At 26.5% G+C, this 15,677-nt stretch overlaps 1 protein-coding gene across 1 annotated transcript; it reads right to left on the reverse strand.

Annotated features, from left to right (window-relative positions):
- Nucleotides 1–8,217: 8,217 nt before the first annotated feature.
- LOC108325096 (uncharacterized) lies at nucleotides 8,218–10,843 on the reverse strand. Its single transcript, XM_017558101.2, has 3 exons — nucleotides 10,518–10,843; nucleotides 10,213–10,293; nucleotides 8,218–8,880 (listed from the first exon to the last, which is right to left on the reverse strand). Exons 1-3 carry the CDS (start codon nucleotides 10,698–10,700, stop codon nucleotides 8,509–8,511), a joined length of 636 nt encoding a protein of 211 aa, XP_017413590.1. The 5' UTR covers nucleotides 10,701–10,843; the 3' UTR covers nucleotides 8,218–8,508.
- Nucleotides 10,844–15,677: the final 4,834 nt, after the last annotated feature.

A 15,677-nucleotide genomic window follows, 5' to 3' on the forward strand; every position in this document is an offset into this window, starting at 1 on the left:
AATTTATCATGAAAATGAAAGGATCTCTCAAAGTTCTAAAAGATTTCTCTTAAAATAAGGTCCAAATCTTAATGATATTATAAATTGAAAATGCACTGATATAAACATAAATTTGTAATTATTAAATCATTATTTGTTGTATGGTAGAATATCTGAGTCGAACGGTTGTCAATAATAAACCCAACGACCGACTGAACGATCGCTTTTACCCGGACGGCTAGCAATAGTAAACAGACCAGATATTAACGAATAGTCAAACGATCACTTCCGAACGATCGTCAACCTTCTAGACAGAACGATCGCGATATCATAGAAGATAATGCTAGCGAGACAATCCTCATACCATACGCTCGTCAATGTCGCCCCTAATAGCGATCATCCGTTACTTAAATCAAACGACCAGCATGGGTCAAATTAACCCAGTCAAGCTAAGAGTCAACAGACGCTCGATCAGCTTTATTCAGACTGGATCAATTAACCCGGATAAACTAAGGAAGAAGCGGTTACAAATATCTAACCATGATAGCGCAAGTTACGGAACTAACCAACCAAGTATCAAAGACGAGGATCACGATCAAGTGACTGGATTGTCCAACGAACCGGATTTTTAGGTAAACGGTTCATCTTACTTCTAGGTTAAATACGAAAAACCTAAAGGAAGGAGGTACGTTTTGATATTTGAGAAAAAAGGGAGAAAAGATTGATTTTATTATTGAACCAAAAAGGTTCTATTATTCCTTTTTCTGACTCGAGGGTCGGAGTGTCTTCGCAGGTACCCACTCCATTCTCCCCGAAGAGCCGTGTGTAAGTGGAAGATATAAGGATAACTGCATTGCGAGAAAGTTAAGACGTCATTCATCAGGTTCGCATCTCGATCCCAACAATTATACCGAAACATTTGTTAATCCACATATTTCAAGTAATTCTCTTAAGAAATGCAATATTAGTTGAGACTTCTTTTATTTCAAAACTATAGTTCAAATTCAAGATATGAGTTGTAATACTTTTATTATTTTGCTTTATTTATATTTACCAGTGACTAAAATTTACACAACTGACACGTTAAATAAGAATATTTCAGTTTACCAATATAAGATTGTTCCAATATCTCACAAGTGGCTTGTATCGGAGATGTTTCCGATAATAAAAAAATGTCAAAAAAAAAGTTTTCCAAATACCTGACCTAACTTTGCTTGTGTAAGTGGTACAGCTTTACATAAATAATCAAAATTACAAATTATTTTAACTACTTAAATATAATATAATACTCTGTATTTATAGTTATTATTTTTCAATAACTATTTCCCACGCATACACTGATAAAGAAAAAGCATACATACCATGGGAATTAACCTAATGTTTAATCTGTATAATATAATATTTATGTAATGATGTAACACCTTTTGATGTTTTGATTGTTTCTTGCAATTTGGAGAATAAGAACGTGCTGAGACTTTTAATATTGTAAAGTTGTTAAAACCTTGCTACGAACCAAACAAAAATTGTTAATCTCCATACACAAATAAATGGTGTCCCCTCTGTCCCTTATATATAATATAAAATGAGAGATGTCATTTTAAAACTTGTATATGCAAATCACCTTGTATTGTCATCTTAATGAGAAAAGAGAAATATATATATATATATATATATATATATATATATATATATATATATATATATATATATATATATATATATATATATAAGTCAAAACCATAATGGATTGAAGCTTAATAAGTAGGATGGTAATACTTCGGATTATAATAAAAATATTCATTCGTTATTTATTTTTTTATTCATCGAAAATTTGTTTAAAAAATACTTATTAATATTTTAAATTATGTAAAAATCTTTGGATATTTGAAAATATTTATAAAAGAACTTTATAAATTTTTAAAATAAATTTACAAAAAGTAAATTAAAATGAAAGAAAAATTAAATTAAATATCAATTAAATTTTAATTTTAATTCAATTTAATCTAATAAAATATAAATTAATTTTAATTTTGATTAAAATTAACTTAATAAAATAAAAATTAAATTTTAATTTTAATTTTTTTATAAATAATAGATACTATATAATACTTACATCTGACTTATAAATTGATATTAAAATAATTATTACGTACAATAATAAATATATATACATACTAATTATCTATCATAAATTTTATCCGTAATCACATATATTATATAAGAGATGTTAAATAGGTATAGAGGAAGTACGATTCTGTCTCTCTTTCAATAATTATATTTTATTTATATGTTGGCTAAAATATTTTTATTCCCGATTTTATGGTATTCAATTTGATTTTTTTATTTTTTATTTTAATTAAATTGAATGTTAAATTAACTCAATTTAATATTTTTTATTAGATTTGTATAAACATTGTCTAACACAATTTTGTATGTGTCACGTGTAAGTTTATATTTTTTGTTTAAAAATTTATTTTATTTTTTGTTTTTTTTGTTTTTTAAGTTTTTTTTATTATCAAGTTCATGATATGTTGCATAACAGTGTTAATGTTATATGACATCCTATATGTCAATGTCACTTTTTTTAATAATGATATTAACAATGACATGTGACATTGATATTATCATATGACATAACATTGTCATGTGGCACGACATGAACCTGACAAAAGATCAAATTAAAGATCGAATTGACTCAGTCTCCATAAAAGATCGAGGTGAATCGGTTCGAGCCAAATGTTAAGTTAAGTAAGGCCCGTGTTTAAGGTTAAGTCAATTCAAACTCAAGTTAAAAGTTGATCTAAGTCAAGCTCAGCTCAAAGGTTGAGTTAAGTTAACCTGAACCAAACGTTGAGTTGAGTGAGGTCGGGGTCAAAGGTCAAGTTGAGTTGGTGAGCCGATGATAGAGCCAAATTAGTCTGGATTAAAGGTTGAATGTCAAGTCGAGTCGACTCGAGCTAAAGGTTAAGTCGAGTCGAATGTCGAGCCAAGCTGGTCGAAACTAAAAGTCATGACATATCAGCTTTGTCCAAAGTTGAACTATAGGTATAGATGCCAAATAAACTCGTCCTTATTGATATTGTCTGCACCTATCATCGTTTTGAAAAAAAAATTACATTAACTTTTATGGGTAATACCTAATTTTTTAGTTAGATATATAGATAAGAATGTATATGCACATATCTAATTTATCTCATCTCTCTCATACTTGTCATGATACTCATCTGCGTCCTTATCTCTCTTTTTGTTTAAATGACTAAAACACATTTGGTTTATATATATATATATATATATATATATATATATATATATATATATATAAAAGAAAGAGAAAGAAATAGATTACACACTTTTATTCTTTTAATTATTTTATTTATAATATATTTTTTCTTTTATCAATTTTTTTGTATAATTATATTTAAATAATATATGTAAATTAAATATTTTTATGTTTTAAAATTAGTACGAGGATAAAACTAAATTTTTTCTTTTAAGTAGGAGACAAGGAAATAAAAATCTTCTTTATTCCACTTAGTACCATCCAAAAGATATTACGATACGAGTGAATAAAATCTAATTCAATTGTAACTTTTTGGTAGACCATCATATACTAAAATTGTAAATTATCAATGAAATAAAAAATGGAACTGCAAAATATCAGCATCGTAACCTAATTTTAGAAGTGTGAGTCGAAATGCCTCGATTGAAGTTTGGAGTACAAAACAATTCATTGGTATGATGGCGTGAAGAGTAAAACATGAAAGTTCCAATGTGAATTCTTTTTCCTCATCCACGTAATCATTGTGAGAGCCCACCACCACTCTCTTGCATCAATCATTCATTTTCTTTCAAATAAATAATACTACTCATAAGTTTTGGACTTGGAAATTATGAAAAATGATTTAAGGTCTTTAACAAAAGATCAACCATAAAATATATAAATAGTTTTTATATTTTCCTTTTGTCACGTGCTATAAAGAAAATTTATTTCATGTAGCTTGTATCTTGTATTTGGATTGAAAACTGAATTTAAAGAATTAGAAATGAGTAAATTTGAAAGAAAGAGGAGGTGAAAATGAATTAGTTTGGATTAAGGAATTTAAAATAAAATTTTATAAAAATTAATAAACGACATGGTAGATTTAATAAATTAAAAAAATATTTTAATTGATAAAATTGAAAGATTATTATTATTATACTTATTTTATTATTATTGTTTTATTTATTTATTTTATAATGGTATTATTACTTTTATTAATAATACTATTATTTATTATATTATATTATTATTATTTTATTTATTATGTTTTTAATTAATTAGATTTATTTATTTAATAATCATGAAATTGGTTTTTAATATAAAAATTAAAAAGAAAACACACTTTCTCCTCGAAGAAAAGCTGAACGAAGAATTTTTTCTTACTTTTTATAATTTATTATTTCCATATTCTAACTTTCTTTACATTTTTACACTTACAAACTTTCTATTTCGAGAAACAAACAAGCCATCATAAAACCTCATCACCTCGGACATGGGAACGAATGTTTTATATTTTTAATATTTAACGAAAATAATATGAAATTTGTTTGTTTGTTTATGAAAAAAATGATGACAAGTCGTTGTGATTGAAATGAATACTAAATAACTTCATTTGAAATTGTGAATTGTTTTAGGCTGCTATACCTACCATCATCATCTCTCTGCACTGCATGACAGCATCAATTTTAATTTCAATCACCATTATGGGTCCCACCATTATCTTAATTAGTCACTATCATATCATTTAGAACTGCTGTCTCATCTCATTCCATACCTACACTAGAGATATTAGTATGTTTTGAACCTGAAATTAAGAAAAATAATGGGTGATTACATTTAGATAATCAAAATTTCTAACATACATATATAATTGAATTACTTTATTTAAATTCAAATAAAAATTACTCTGACTTTTAATATCAATTAAAAAAATCAACAAGTTGTAATAGAATATAAAAAATCAATTCCATCCAGTGGCAAATCAGTGTTCAATACTTGTACTTGTATGCGTAAAGATTTGTCAAGTTTGTAAGTATTAAGTTACACAAATAAGATGATTATTCGTTAATCTAATATATTAAAAAAAAACACTGATATAACAATAACAATAAAATTCCAAATGTATATTTTATCTTTAAAATTCAAAATATTATTTAATATATCAATCATGTTATCATCGATTATATTCATTACATATTATATATAATTAATATAATAAAATAAAAAATATATAAATTAAATACTAATAATAAATAATCAAAATTAATAGTAATGTTGTTAGTACTGAGAATAAAATTATAATTTTTTTTATTTTCCTTTAATTTAAACAATCTTCTTTTTCACTTTCATTTTTCTCATTTCCATCCTTTTTTAAGTCTCTTAATATACCCCTTAAAACAAATAAAATTTAAATCAATTCAAACACTTTTAATGCTTTCCATATTAACATAATGATTCAACATTTTATCTATTTTAATATAATATTTTCAATTCTAACTTAAATTGTAATATTTTAAAAAATATCAATAATTGAAAACAACAATACACTGCAATACACTTTATATTATTTCATATGTTAAAAATATTTATTTATTACAATTTTAGTTATGGTATAATTTATATATCTGAATTGTTTGTTTATCATAAATTTAGATATATGAAATGACGTTTATTTTGTGCAATGCACAAACTAAAATATTAGTTATTGATAATTTATAACCTATATTCATTAATATAATAATCTGAAGAAGAGAAAAATGAGTTTAATATAATAACTTAGTAAGAATAATATGCTCAGTATTTAAGAAGTCATTTGTAAATACGTATACGATAAGAAATACAATAAAATTCGTATATGTATATATTATGGCCAAGGGAAAAGAAAGCGTGAGAATTGATGGTGTTGTTTTATTGAGATTAAATTAAGATGTGTTGTCACTTAAATACACTTTGATTAGATTAAGAGAGTTACTCCCTCCACCACCACCAACCACTCCCTGCACCTCCCCATACCTTATTTGCCCTTCTATAAAAAAGATGTCAACATCCGTTTCACCTTCAACGGATGTTGACATCCGTAACATCCATTTACATATCCTATATTTTAGTTTATTATTTTTATTTAAAAAAAAAAACTTCAACGGATGTGGCCACATCCGTTTAATAGATTTTTAAAAAGTTTTTTATTTATTATTTAAATAATAATATATAAATTAAAATAATAATTATTATTTTATTAAATAAAATAAAATTAATTTATAAATAATTAAATAATAATTTTTAAAAAATTAAATAATAATTTTTAAAAAATTAAATAATATTCATATATTAATTTAAAATATAAAAAATTAAAAAACTAAAAACTAAAAAACATAAAAGGCAACGGATGTCGCCACATCCGTTAACGGATGTGGCACATCCGTTAACGGATGTGGCACATCCGTTAACGGATGTGGCACATCCGTTTTCATATATTTATAAAAAAAAAATTAATTATTATTTAAATAATAATACATAAATTAAAATTAATAATAATTATTTTATTAAATAAAATAAAATTAATTTATAAATAATTAAGTAATAATTTTAAAATAATTAAATTATATCTATATATTAATTTAAAACAAAAAAGATAAAAAAGCTAAACTAAAAAACAAAAATGCAACGGATGTAGCGGATGTGGCACATCCGTTTTAATATATTTATAATAAATTTTTTAATTATTATTTAAATAATAATACATAAATTAAAATTAATAATTATTATTTTATTAAATAAAATAAAATTAATTTATAAATAATTAAGTAATAATTTTAAAATAATTAAATAATATTTATATATTAATTTAAAACAAAAAAAATAAAAAAACTAAAAGCTAAAAAACAAAAAAGGCAACGGATGTCGCCACATCCGTTAACGGATGTGGCACGTCCGTTAACGGATGTGGCACGTCCGTTAACGGATGTGGCACGTCCGTGGAAGCATTTTTTCTTCAACGGATGTTGACATCCGTTGAAGAAAAGAGGTGGGGTGTAGGATATTTTAAAATATAAATGATAGTTTTGGAATTTTAAAAAAATGTGGTGGTGGAGGGAGCAAAGTGGGGTGGTGTAGGGAGTAACCCTCTTAGATTAAATATCTGTGGACCAATACAAGAGCTTACGGCCCAAAGGAAGATTACGGGCTTTTCATAAGATCCATGTTTCGAATTGCCTCCTCAAATTTCTACTTCCCACGACCGTTTTAAACTGAATTTTACTGAAACACCCCTATTCACACATTTTACCAAATGTAAAAATTATGAAAAGAATAAATTATAAACTATATAATTATTTTATTTTTATTATGTTATCCTTTGGCTTCAAGAATTCTTCTGATGCTAAGATGCCTTTTGGGCCAATGCCATCTCATTGTCACAACAGCACAAGCGATTCCAATGCTAAGTTTTCTTCCATTCTATTCTCATTCCATGAACATGCATTTGTCTGAGGGTAAACCCTTCTCTTTTCTTTCTTTTAAAAACTATCAAGCTTTCACTAAACGTAATGAATCATCACTTAAGAACTTTCTTAAGTTTACCCTAAAAAGACTGTATGAATTGCGGTTAAATGCGTGTCTTTATTCTCTCTATTCACAGATTAACAACAATATAAAGAAAATAAGAGAGAACAAGCTATAAGGATAAACAAAATAGATATCAAAAGCAATGGGATATACAAAAGATGCCTGAAGTTGTGAATTGCAACATACAGAATGTGCGAAAAGGACTGGTTGTGGCCTTCAGCATGTTCAAGGTGAACCACTTTGGAAGCCACAAAAAAAGAAAATGTATATAATCATTGTAATTAAAAATTATTTAATTCATGTCATGTATACTTTTATTTATAAAATAATAATTATTCAACAAAATAATGTGTGATAAGTGATATTTATGATAATGAATTTCTAAAGACATTGAACAACTTTCAAAATACTACTGAATAATGTTATCCATTCTTATCACTGCATATGCTGAAAAAGAATTCAAAATAAAAATTATTAAAATTTTATTCATGGCTGAAAAGAAATTTTTAAAAAATCTTGATTATGAAAGAATTATGGATAATTTTGCAGAAAAAAGTGCAACAAAAATATTTATGATTAGAAGAGGACATCCATGACACCAGAAATCCTTGAGGGGACAGGTTTAGGTAGGAAACTTGAAATAGAAGTAATGCCTACATTGAAATAAAGTTTGTTTGAAAGACGATCAGGGTACAAATTTCGATACCTTTAAACTATTTCAACAACAAACTTTACAAAGAACATTGAAGAACTAAGCCATTACTCAACTTGGATGGTACAAGCATGCGTTGTAATAAGTTAATGCTGTTTTTTGTAGGATACAACGAGCAAAACTCAGATATGCCCTTCCGTTGGTTATTCAATTCTTTTTGTAGGTAATGAAGAGGAATGGTGAAGCAAACATATTCAGTAGATGAAACTGCAGACTAGTCTGCATGCATGTCCATGGCAGCATCATTGAAACTGAATGCAGCAGAGTCCCTGCTTTGCTGCTGAAGAAAGTTCTCTTCAGTGTTACGGCTTCCATTCCCCATGGAGAGACCACTTGAGTAGTTCCCTACCTCACCAATTTGACGAACAGGATTTGACAAAGCATTTGAAAACACGGAATTCTTTGATTGACTATCAATGTGCTCAGACCTGAGTCCCTGCCCCATAAGTGTCTGGCCAGGAAATTCTGCAGTTACGGGAAAACCTGAACCAGTGACAGTGACATGCATTAGTGGTTGTGATTGTTGGTGTTGCTGTGGAACTCTAGGTGACATACACGGTTCCTCTCCACAATAATCCAGCTCATTCTGTTAGCACAAAAATCAAATTTCATTCATGCAATTTGTGATCAGTAACAACAAAAACCAATATTACATTGCATGAAGTACAAAGGCATCCCCATGTAGCCCAAACCTGCCATATTATCTAACTAGCACTTTTGTTTTTCAGTACTGCAAGGTATCTAACTAGCCACAAGTGCACACAAGTTTCTGAGATAGCAAGCAATTTCTTAAAAACTGACAATCTTACAAATCTTTAAAATGGAAGGAAAAAAATGTTTCATTGTCTTTTCCATCCTTCCTAAACTGCTACAAAAAACTGACACATAATACTTGCCATTTCAATTTGGGGAAATTTCTCAGTCCTATGTATTTTCTACCTGTTTTTGCAATCAGCATTCATCAATGTAATTCTGCAACTTCTCAAAGCCCACAAGTGAAACACAAACTTTCAAACACTTGTTTTCACAAAAATTTAAAATAGCAATTACACTAAAGTTCCACCTCTTCAATAACTTTAGAAAATGAAAATTTAAAGAGAGAAAAGATCACATGAAAGAAAAGGGCAACATCCATCGGAGAAATCAAGATGGCTTTCTCCCGCTTAAAATTTTACCCAATTTTCAGACCTTCTCAAGTTAAACTTCATTTAATTTAAAAATTCACACTAAGAAACCTTTCCAACATTCTGTTATAACTTGCATATACGCAAACAAAACACTATAAATTTCAGTTCATCAACAAAATCACTAATTGATTCAAGGAAAACAAATTGACATTCCACTAAGAACAGAGAAATAAAAGAATGATAACAAAGTGAAACTGCAACAGACAAGGCAGAAAACAAGTAATTTAGAAAACGGTAAAGACCTGCGTTAATCCAGCCTACAGAAACAAAAACACTACTGATCAATTAAGCAAATGTCAATACCGGAGAATGAAATCAAAATCTGGACAACAAGACTAACATGAACTTCATAGATTATTTTCTTGTACTTTTTTCCTTTCCATCAGCAGTATTGTTCAATAGTGCGATCTGGGCAAGCTTAAACAAAAACAACATAGCCTTGTCTCACCAAGTGAGGTTGACTACAAGACTTCACAAAGCCGTTTGGCTTGTTCATAAACAGGTTTGGCAAAAATTGACCATTTTGTTATTCATTTATGATTGGTTGAAAGTCTTTCAAAAATTTACATTTGTCTCAAGGGAAGTCTAGCTATAATCCTTGCTGTATGATGATATGATACATGTGCATCATCTTATCAGTAACTAGCAAGCTATAACTCCTCGGCCTCCCTCATTTTGTTTGCTTCACAATGACATGCAAAACACAAAAAGAACAATAGAATGAAACCAACCTGAATGTAGCCGAGTATATCAACAGGTGCAGTTTTTGATCCACCTTCTTGTTGCCTCCGGATCCACTGATAAATCTTTTCCTGAAATCGGACACAGCACACACCAATTAAAACAAATTACATAGTTTAAACCCTAAACACGTGGACAAAAACAGTAAAAATGCGGAGGTAAGAACTCAATTGCAATCGAGAACAAGAATTAAAAAATGAAGTAAAAAAAAAGAAAGATAGTTTTTTTATTTTTGAAAAGTCCAGGAAATATATGGAATGGAAAAGGGTTGGAGGATAAAAGAGAAAATTGTTACAAGGGAGTGGCGTTCACCGGCTTGGAAGGAGAGTTTGTGGCGGTTCATGGAGAGAGTGTAGAGGTGTGAGAGAGAATTGGCAGCACTGGAAAATGAAGCGTACATGGTTCGGTCCACCTCGTCCATGCTTGAGGCTATTGATTTTCTCTTCTTCGCCATGATTGTGCCTTTGCCCAATTGCATAGAAGACGTTGTGAGTGGGTTTTATGCGCGAAGGAGAAAGAGGGCGTTTCGGTTTTCATCGGTTTCCACCAATACAAAAATCATTCCACTCCATGGATTGGTAATAAAAGCTTGTCCCTTGCTTTGAACCACTTTGGTGAAAAAATCCAACTTTAATCAATTTAATCTGATTCTTTATACAATGCTATTTATTGATTTTTTTTCTTTTTTCTTTTACCTTTTCAAGAAACAATCTTTTCTTTCTTTTAGGGCTTATGGCAGTGATAAAATAGAATGAAATTTGTAATTAATGTTTTATTCTAAGATATCATAACCAATATTATAGAAATAACTAATAATCTTTTGAAATGTGTTTTATAATAAGGTCCTAAGGAAGTGTTTTATTTTTGTTTTATTATTATTTTTACATCTTATTCCATTTTCACTACTAAATATTTCGTTGTTATATATATATTTTAAACATACTTATTAGCAGAGAAAATGGAAAATAGAAAAATTATTGTACTTTGTTTGGTAACTAACAGTACAGAGTGGAAGGACACATAATATAATTGGCAAATATAAACCGTTCTTTATTTAGGCAAGGACACGTACGAGTGATAAAATATTACATTTTCTTTCTTTTTCTTCTTTTCTAAACAATTAAAAAAATTATCCTCCTTTCTACGTTTTTTTTTCATTCTTTCAGTTTTTTTTTCTTTTCACATTCTTTCTTCAAACTAAACACATAATTATTGTCAATTGATAAATGTCATTATGAATTTAACAATATTTATTAGAAAAAGTTAATAAAATTAAAATATATAATGATTTGTTATTAAATAGTGGTAACAGTTTTTCTTTTACAGAAAAAAATTATAATATTATTTGCACACAAAAATTAAAGATACTAGTATGTGACTAAATGGCAATAATTTTTTTTTATAGAAAGAATAAACTAAAGAACAATATTTATTAATATATAAATGAAAATAACTAATTAAAAACTTCTAATCAATGAATTAATTTAACAGCGACCTTTCATTTAAGACGTGATATACAAAATTTATTATTGTAACTTTAAATATCAATTTTAAATAGTCGAACATTCACAGTTTCCAGATATGAAAAAAATATATCAATTTTTTATTGTAACTTTAAAGAGTTATTCTACATACTATCTGTACTAACTCGTGGAAATATTCTTAATACTCTCGTTTTGTTGTCCCTCTTTAAATTGAGTTGGAATTATCTCCAATTTTAAACTTTAGAATTTGAGAGAATTCAATTACAAACCAAATTTTGAAAAAGATCATTTTATCAACAGTTGATATATTTATTGGAGTAATTTTATTAGGTGGAAGTTTGGAATGATCTTGTTTTGAAAAATAGTTCTTAGAAATATTGAATAGATTTGAAAATAAATGTTATGATATTGAATTTTGTGTGATTTTAAATTGGTATATCTATACCTAAAGAAGATATTTATTTTTGTATATATAATTTTTATTCTTATTTTATCTTTTATAATATATTTATTAATTGATTTAAAAAAATATAATTGTTAACTAATTTTTTATGAGTAATTGTTATTTTAAAATATTTTATATAAAATTGTTTTTTTCTTATATTTGTAGTTTCTACTATCACCATTTAATTTCTTATTATTCTTTAATATTAACGTTAAGAATGAAATCCCAATACCCAAAGTTGTGGACAATATATAGATGGAATAAGAAAAAGACATTAGGAGTAGTACGCAATACCTAAATATTAGCGGTACAAACTACATATATGATTAAGAAAAAAAATTGAGACATAAGATAATTTTATTCTAAAAAACAAAATAACGTTACTCTTAAAATTTTAATTAACAATAATAATATTATAAAGGATAAAATATAAATATAAATGATATATGAGAATGCTCTTTATATATATATATATATATATATTATATGGTTTCCTAACTTACATAATCTCTTAATAACCTCTTAAATTATATCAAAATTTAGTTGACAAAAAATACCTTTATATATTATAGATTCAAAGTGTTAAGGTTAAAGATATTTGAATAATTTCTGATTTTTCTTTTATTTTAAATTAAAAATAAAAATTATTAAAATACCCTTATATTTGAAGTATGCCTTTTTTAATATAAGGGTATTTTTGTCAACTAAATTTTGGTATACTTTAAGAGGTTACGTAAGTTAGTAAACCCATATATATATATATGAGATTTGTTAACTTATGTAACTTATTAGAGTGTACCAAATTTTAGTTGACAAAATATTTTTATTCATAAAAAAAGACATACTTTAAACATAGATATTTTAATAATTTTTATTTTTAATTTAAAATAAAAAAATTAGAAAATATTCAAATACATTTAACCTTAAAACTTAGAATCTATAATATATGTTATTTTTGTAAATTAAAATTTTATACACTTTAAGAGATTACATAAGTTAGCAAACCCTCTCTCTATATATATGGGGTTGGCTAATGTAGGTCCTGTTTTTCAGTTGGATTCTAAGTTTTAAGGTTAAAGGTATTTTAATAATTTTCATTCTCAAAACTTAAAAAAAAAAACAAAACCCAAACCCTTACTCACTTCGCTCATTCCTCTCATCTCTCTCACTCCAACCTTTTCTCCTTTTCTCTGTCATCCCTACTGTAGCCCCAATTGAAAAAATCACAAACACTTGTCGTTAAACCATTTGTCTTTGTAAAGAGTTGAGTCATTGACATATTCACCTTCAGGCAAAGGTTCATTCAAGATCTCTTCAATTTCACCATCTTCACTAACCTCTCTAATTTCATCATCTGCATATGTTGAATCATCATCTCTAAAAAAAAAACTCTTCAGACCAATTACCAATTCCTTCGGATGACATTATGCTTGTGAAAATTAGATAAAATTATATACAACAAAAATTATAAAATGAAAATTCATTATAAAATCATTTTTTTGTAAGAAATTGTTTAACAAGAGAGTGTTTCTGATTTTTTTAGGTCAATTACCAATTCCTTTGATGTCATTATGCTTGTAAAAATTAGATAAGACAAAAATTATAAAATAAAAACTCATTATAAAATCATTTTTTGTAAGAAATTGTTTAACAACGAATATTTTTTATTTTTTCCAGGTCAATTACCAATTCCTTTATGCTTGTGAAAATTAGATAAAATTAGATAAGACAAAAATTATAAAATGGAAACTCATTATAAAATCATTTTTTGTAAGATTGTTTAATAGCCAATATTTCTGATTTTTTTCAGTTGGGCTACATAGGATGACAAAGAAAATGTTGGAGTGAGAGACATGAAAGAAAGGGTTGAGAGGAATGAGGGAGGTGAGTAAAGGTTTGGAGTTTTTTTTTTTTTTTTTTTTTTTTGAGAATAAAAATTATTAAAATACCCTTAACCTTAAAACTTAGAATCCATGATATATAAAGGTATTTTTGTCTACTAAAATCCAGTACACATTGCTACAAATGTACCAACTGAAAAACAGACGTATACGCGTTAGCAAACCCATATATATATATATATATATATATATATATATATATATATATATATATATATATATATATATATATATATATATATATATATATATATATATTATTTGTCTGTTTATTTATAGATATACTTATGTTATTATTTCTAATTCTTAATTATTGAATTCTTTTCTCATATAAAATACCCTTGTCATAACTTACTTGCTACATCACAAATCAATTTAACATGACTCAACAATATATAATTTAAAATATTATTAATTGACTCCACCAACAATATATAATTTAAAATATTATTAATTGATTCCAATAATCTAGAATATATTTAAGAAAAATCAATTATTTAAATTATTTATGTTGTTATTAACATGCTTAGCTTTCATGCAAGTTTTATACATTTGATTTTATTTTGGAAATATATGTATTGAATAAATTCAGAGATTTTATATTTATAATATTATCTCACACTTTCGAACAACTTCCTCTTATAAGACAATAAACTATCACTAATGTTTTTTTTAAGGTAAATTTCTTATACTGTTTGGTTTGATCTAGTTTTACATCATAGAAACGTCCCTTTGCTCTCAAAGCTATATATATATATATATATATATATATATATATATATATATATATATATATATATATATATATATATATATATATATATATATATATATATATATATATATATATATATATGGGGTTTGCTAACGCGCGTACGCCTGTTTTTCAGTTGGTACATTTTAGCAATGTGTACCAGATTTTAGTAGACAAAAATATCCTTATATATAATGGATTCTAAGTTTTAAGGTTAAGGGTATTTTAATAATTTTCATTCTCAAAACTTAAAAAAAAAAAAAAAAAACCCCAAACCCTTACTCACCTCTCTCATTCCTTTCAATCCTTTCTCTTTCATCTCTCTCACTCCAACCTTTTTTCTGTCATCCTTCAGGCCAATTACCAATTCTTTTGGATGTCATTATGCTTGTGAAAATTAGATAAAATTATATACGACAAAAATTATAAAATGAAAACTCATTATAAAGTCATTTTTTGTAAGAAATTGTTTAACAATGAGTGTTTCTGATTTTTTCCAGGCCAATTACCAATTCCTTTGATGTCATTATGCTTGTGAAAATTAGATAAAATTAGATAAGACAAAAATTATAAAATAAAAACTCATTATAAAATCATTTTTTGTAAGAAATTGTTTAACAACGAGTATTTCTGATTTTTTCCAGGTCAATTACCAATTCCTTTATGTTTGTAAAAATTGGATAACATTACATAAGACAAAAATTATAAGATGAAAACTCATTATGAAATCATTTTTTTGTAAGATTGTTTAACGGCAAGTGTTTTTGATTTTTTCAATTGGGGCTACATTAGGGGTGACAGAGAAAAGATTGGAGTGAGAAAGATGAAAGAGAAAGGGTTGAGAGAAATTTTTTATTTTTTCAATTGGGGC

The sequence above is a fragment of the Vigna angularis genome, chromosome 3, assembly GCF_016808095.1.
Source record: "Vigna angularis cultivar LongXiaoDou No.4 chromosome 3, ASM1680809v1, whole genome shotgun sequence".
NCBI classification, from domain to species: Eukaryota; Viridiplantae; Streptophyta; class Magnoliopsida; order Fabales; family Fabaceae; genus Vigna; species Vigna angularis.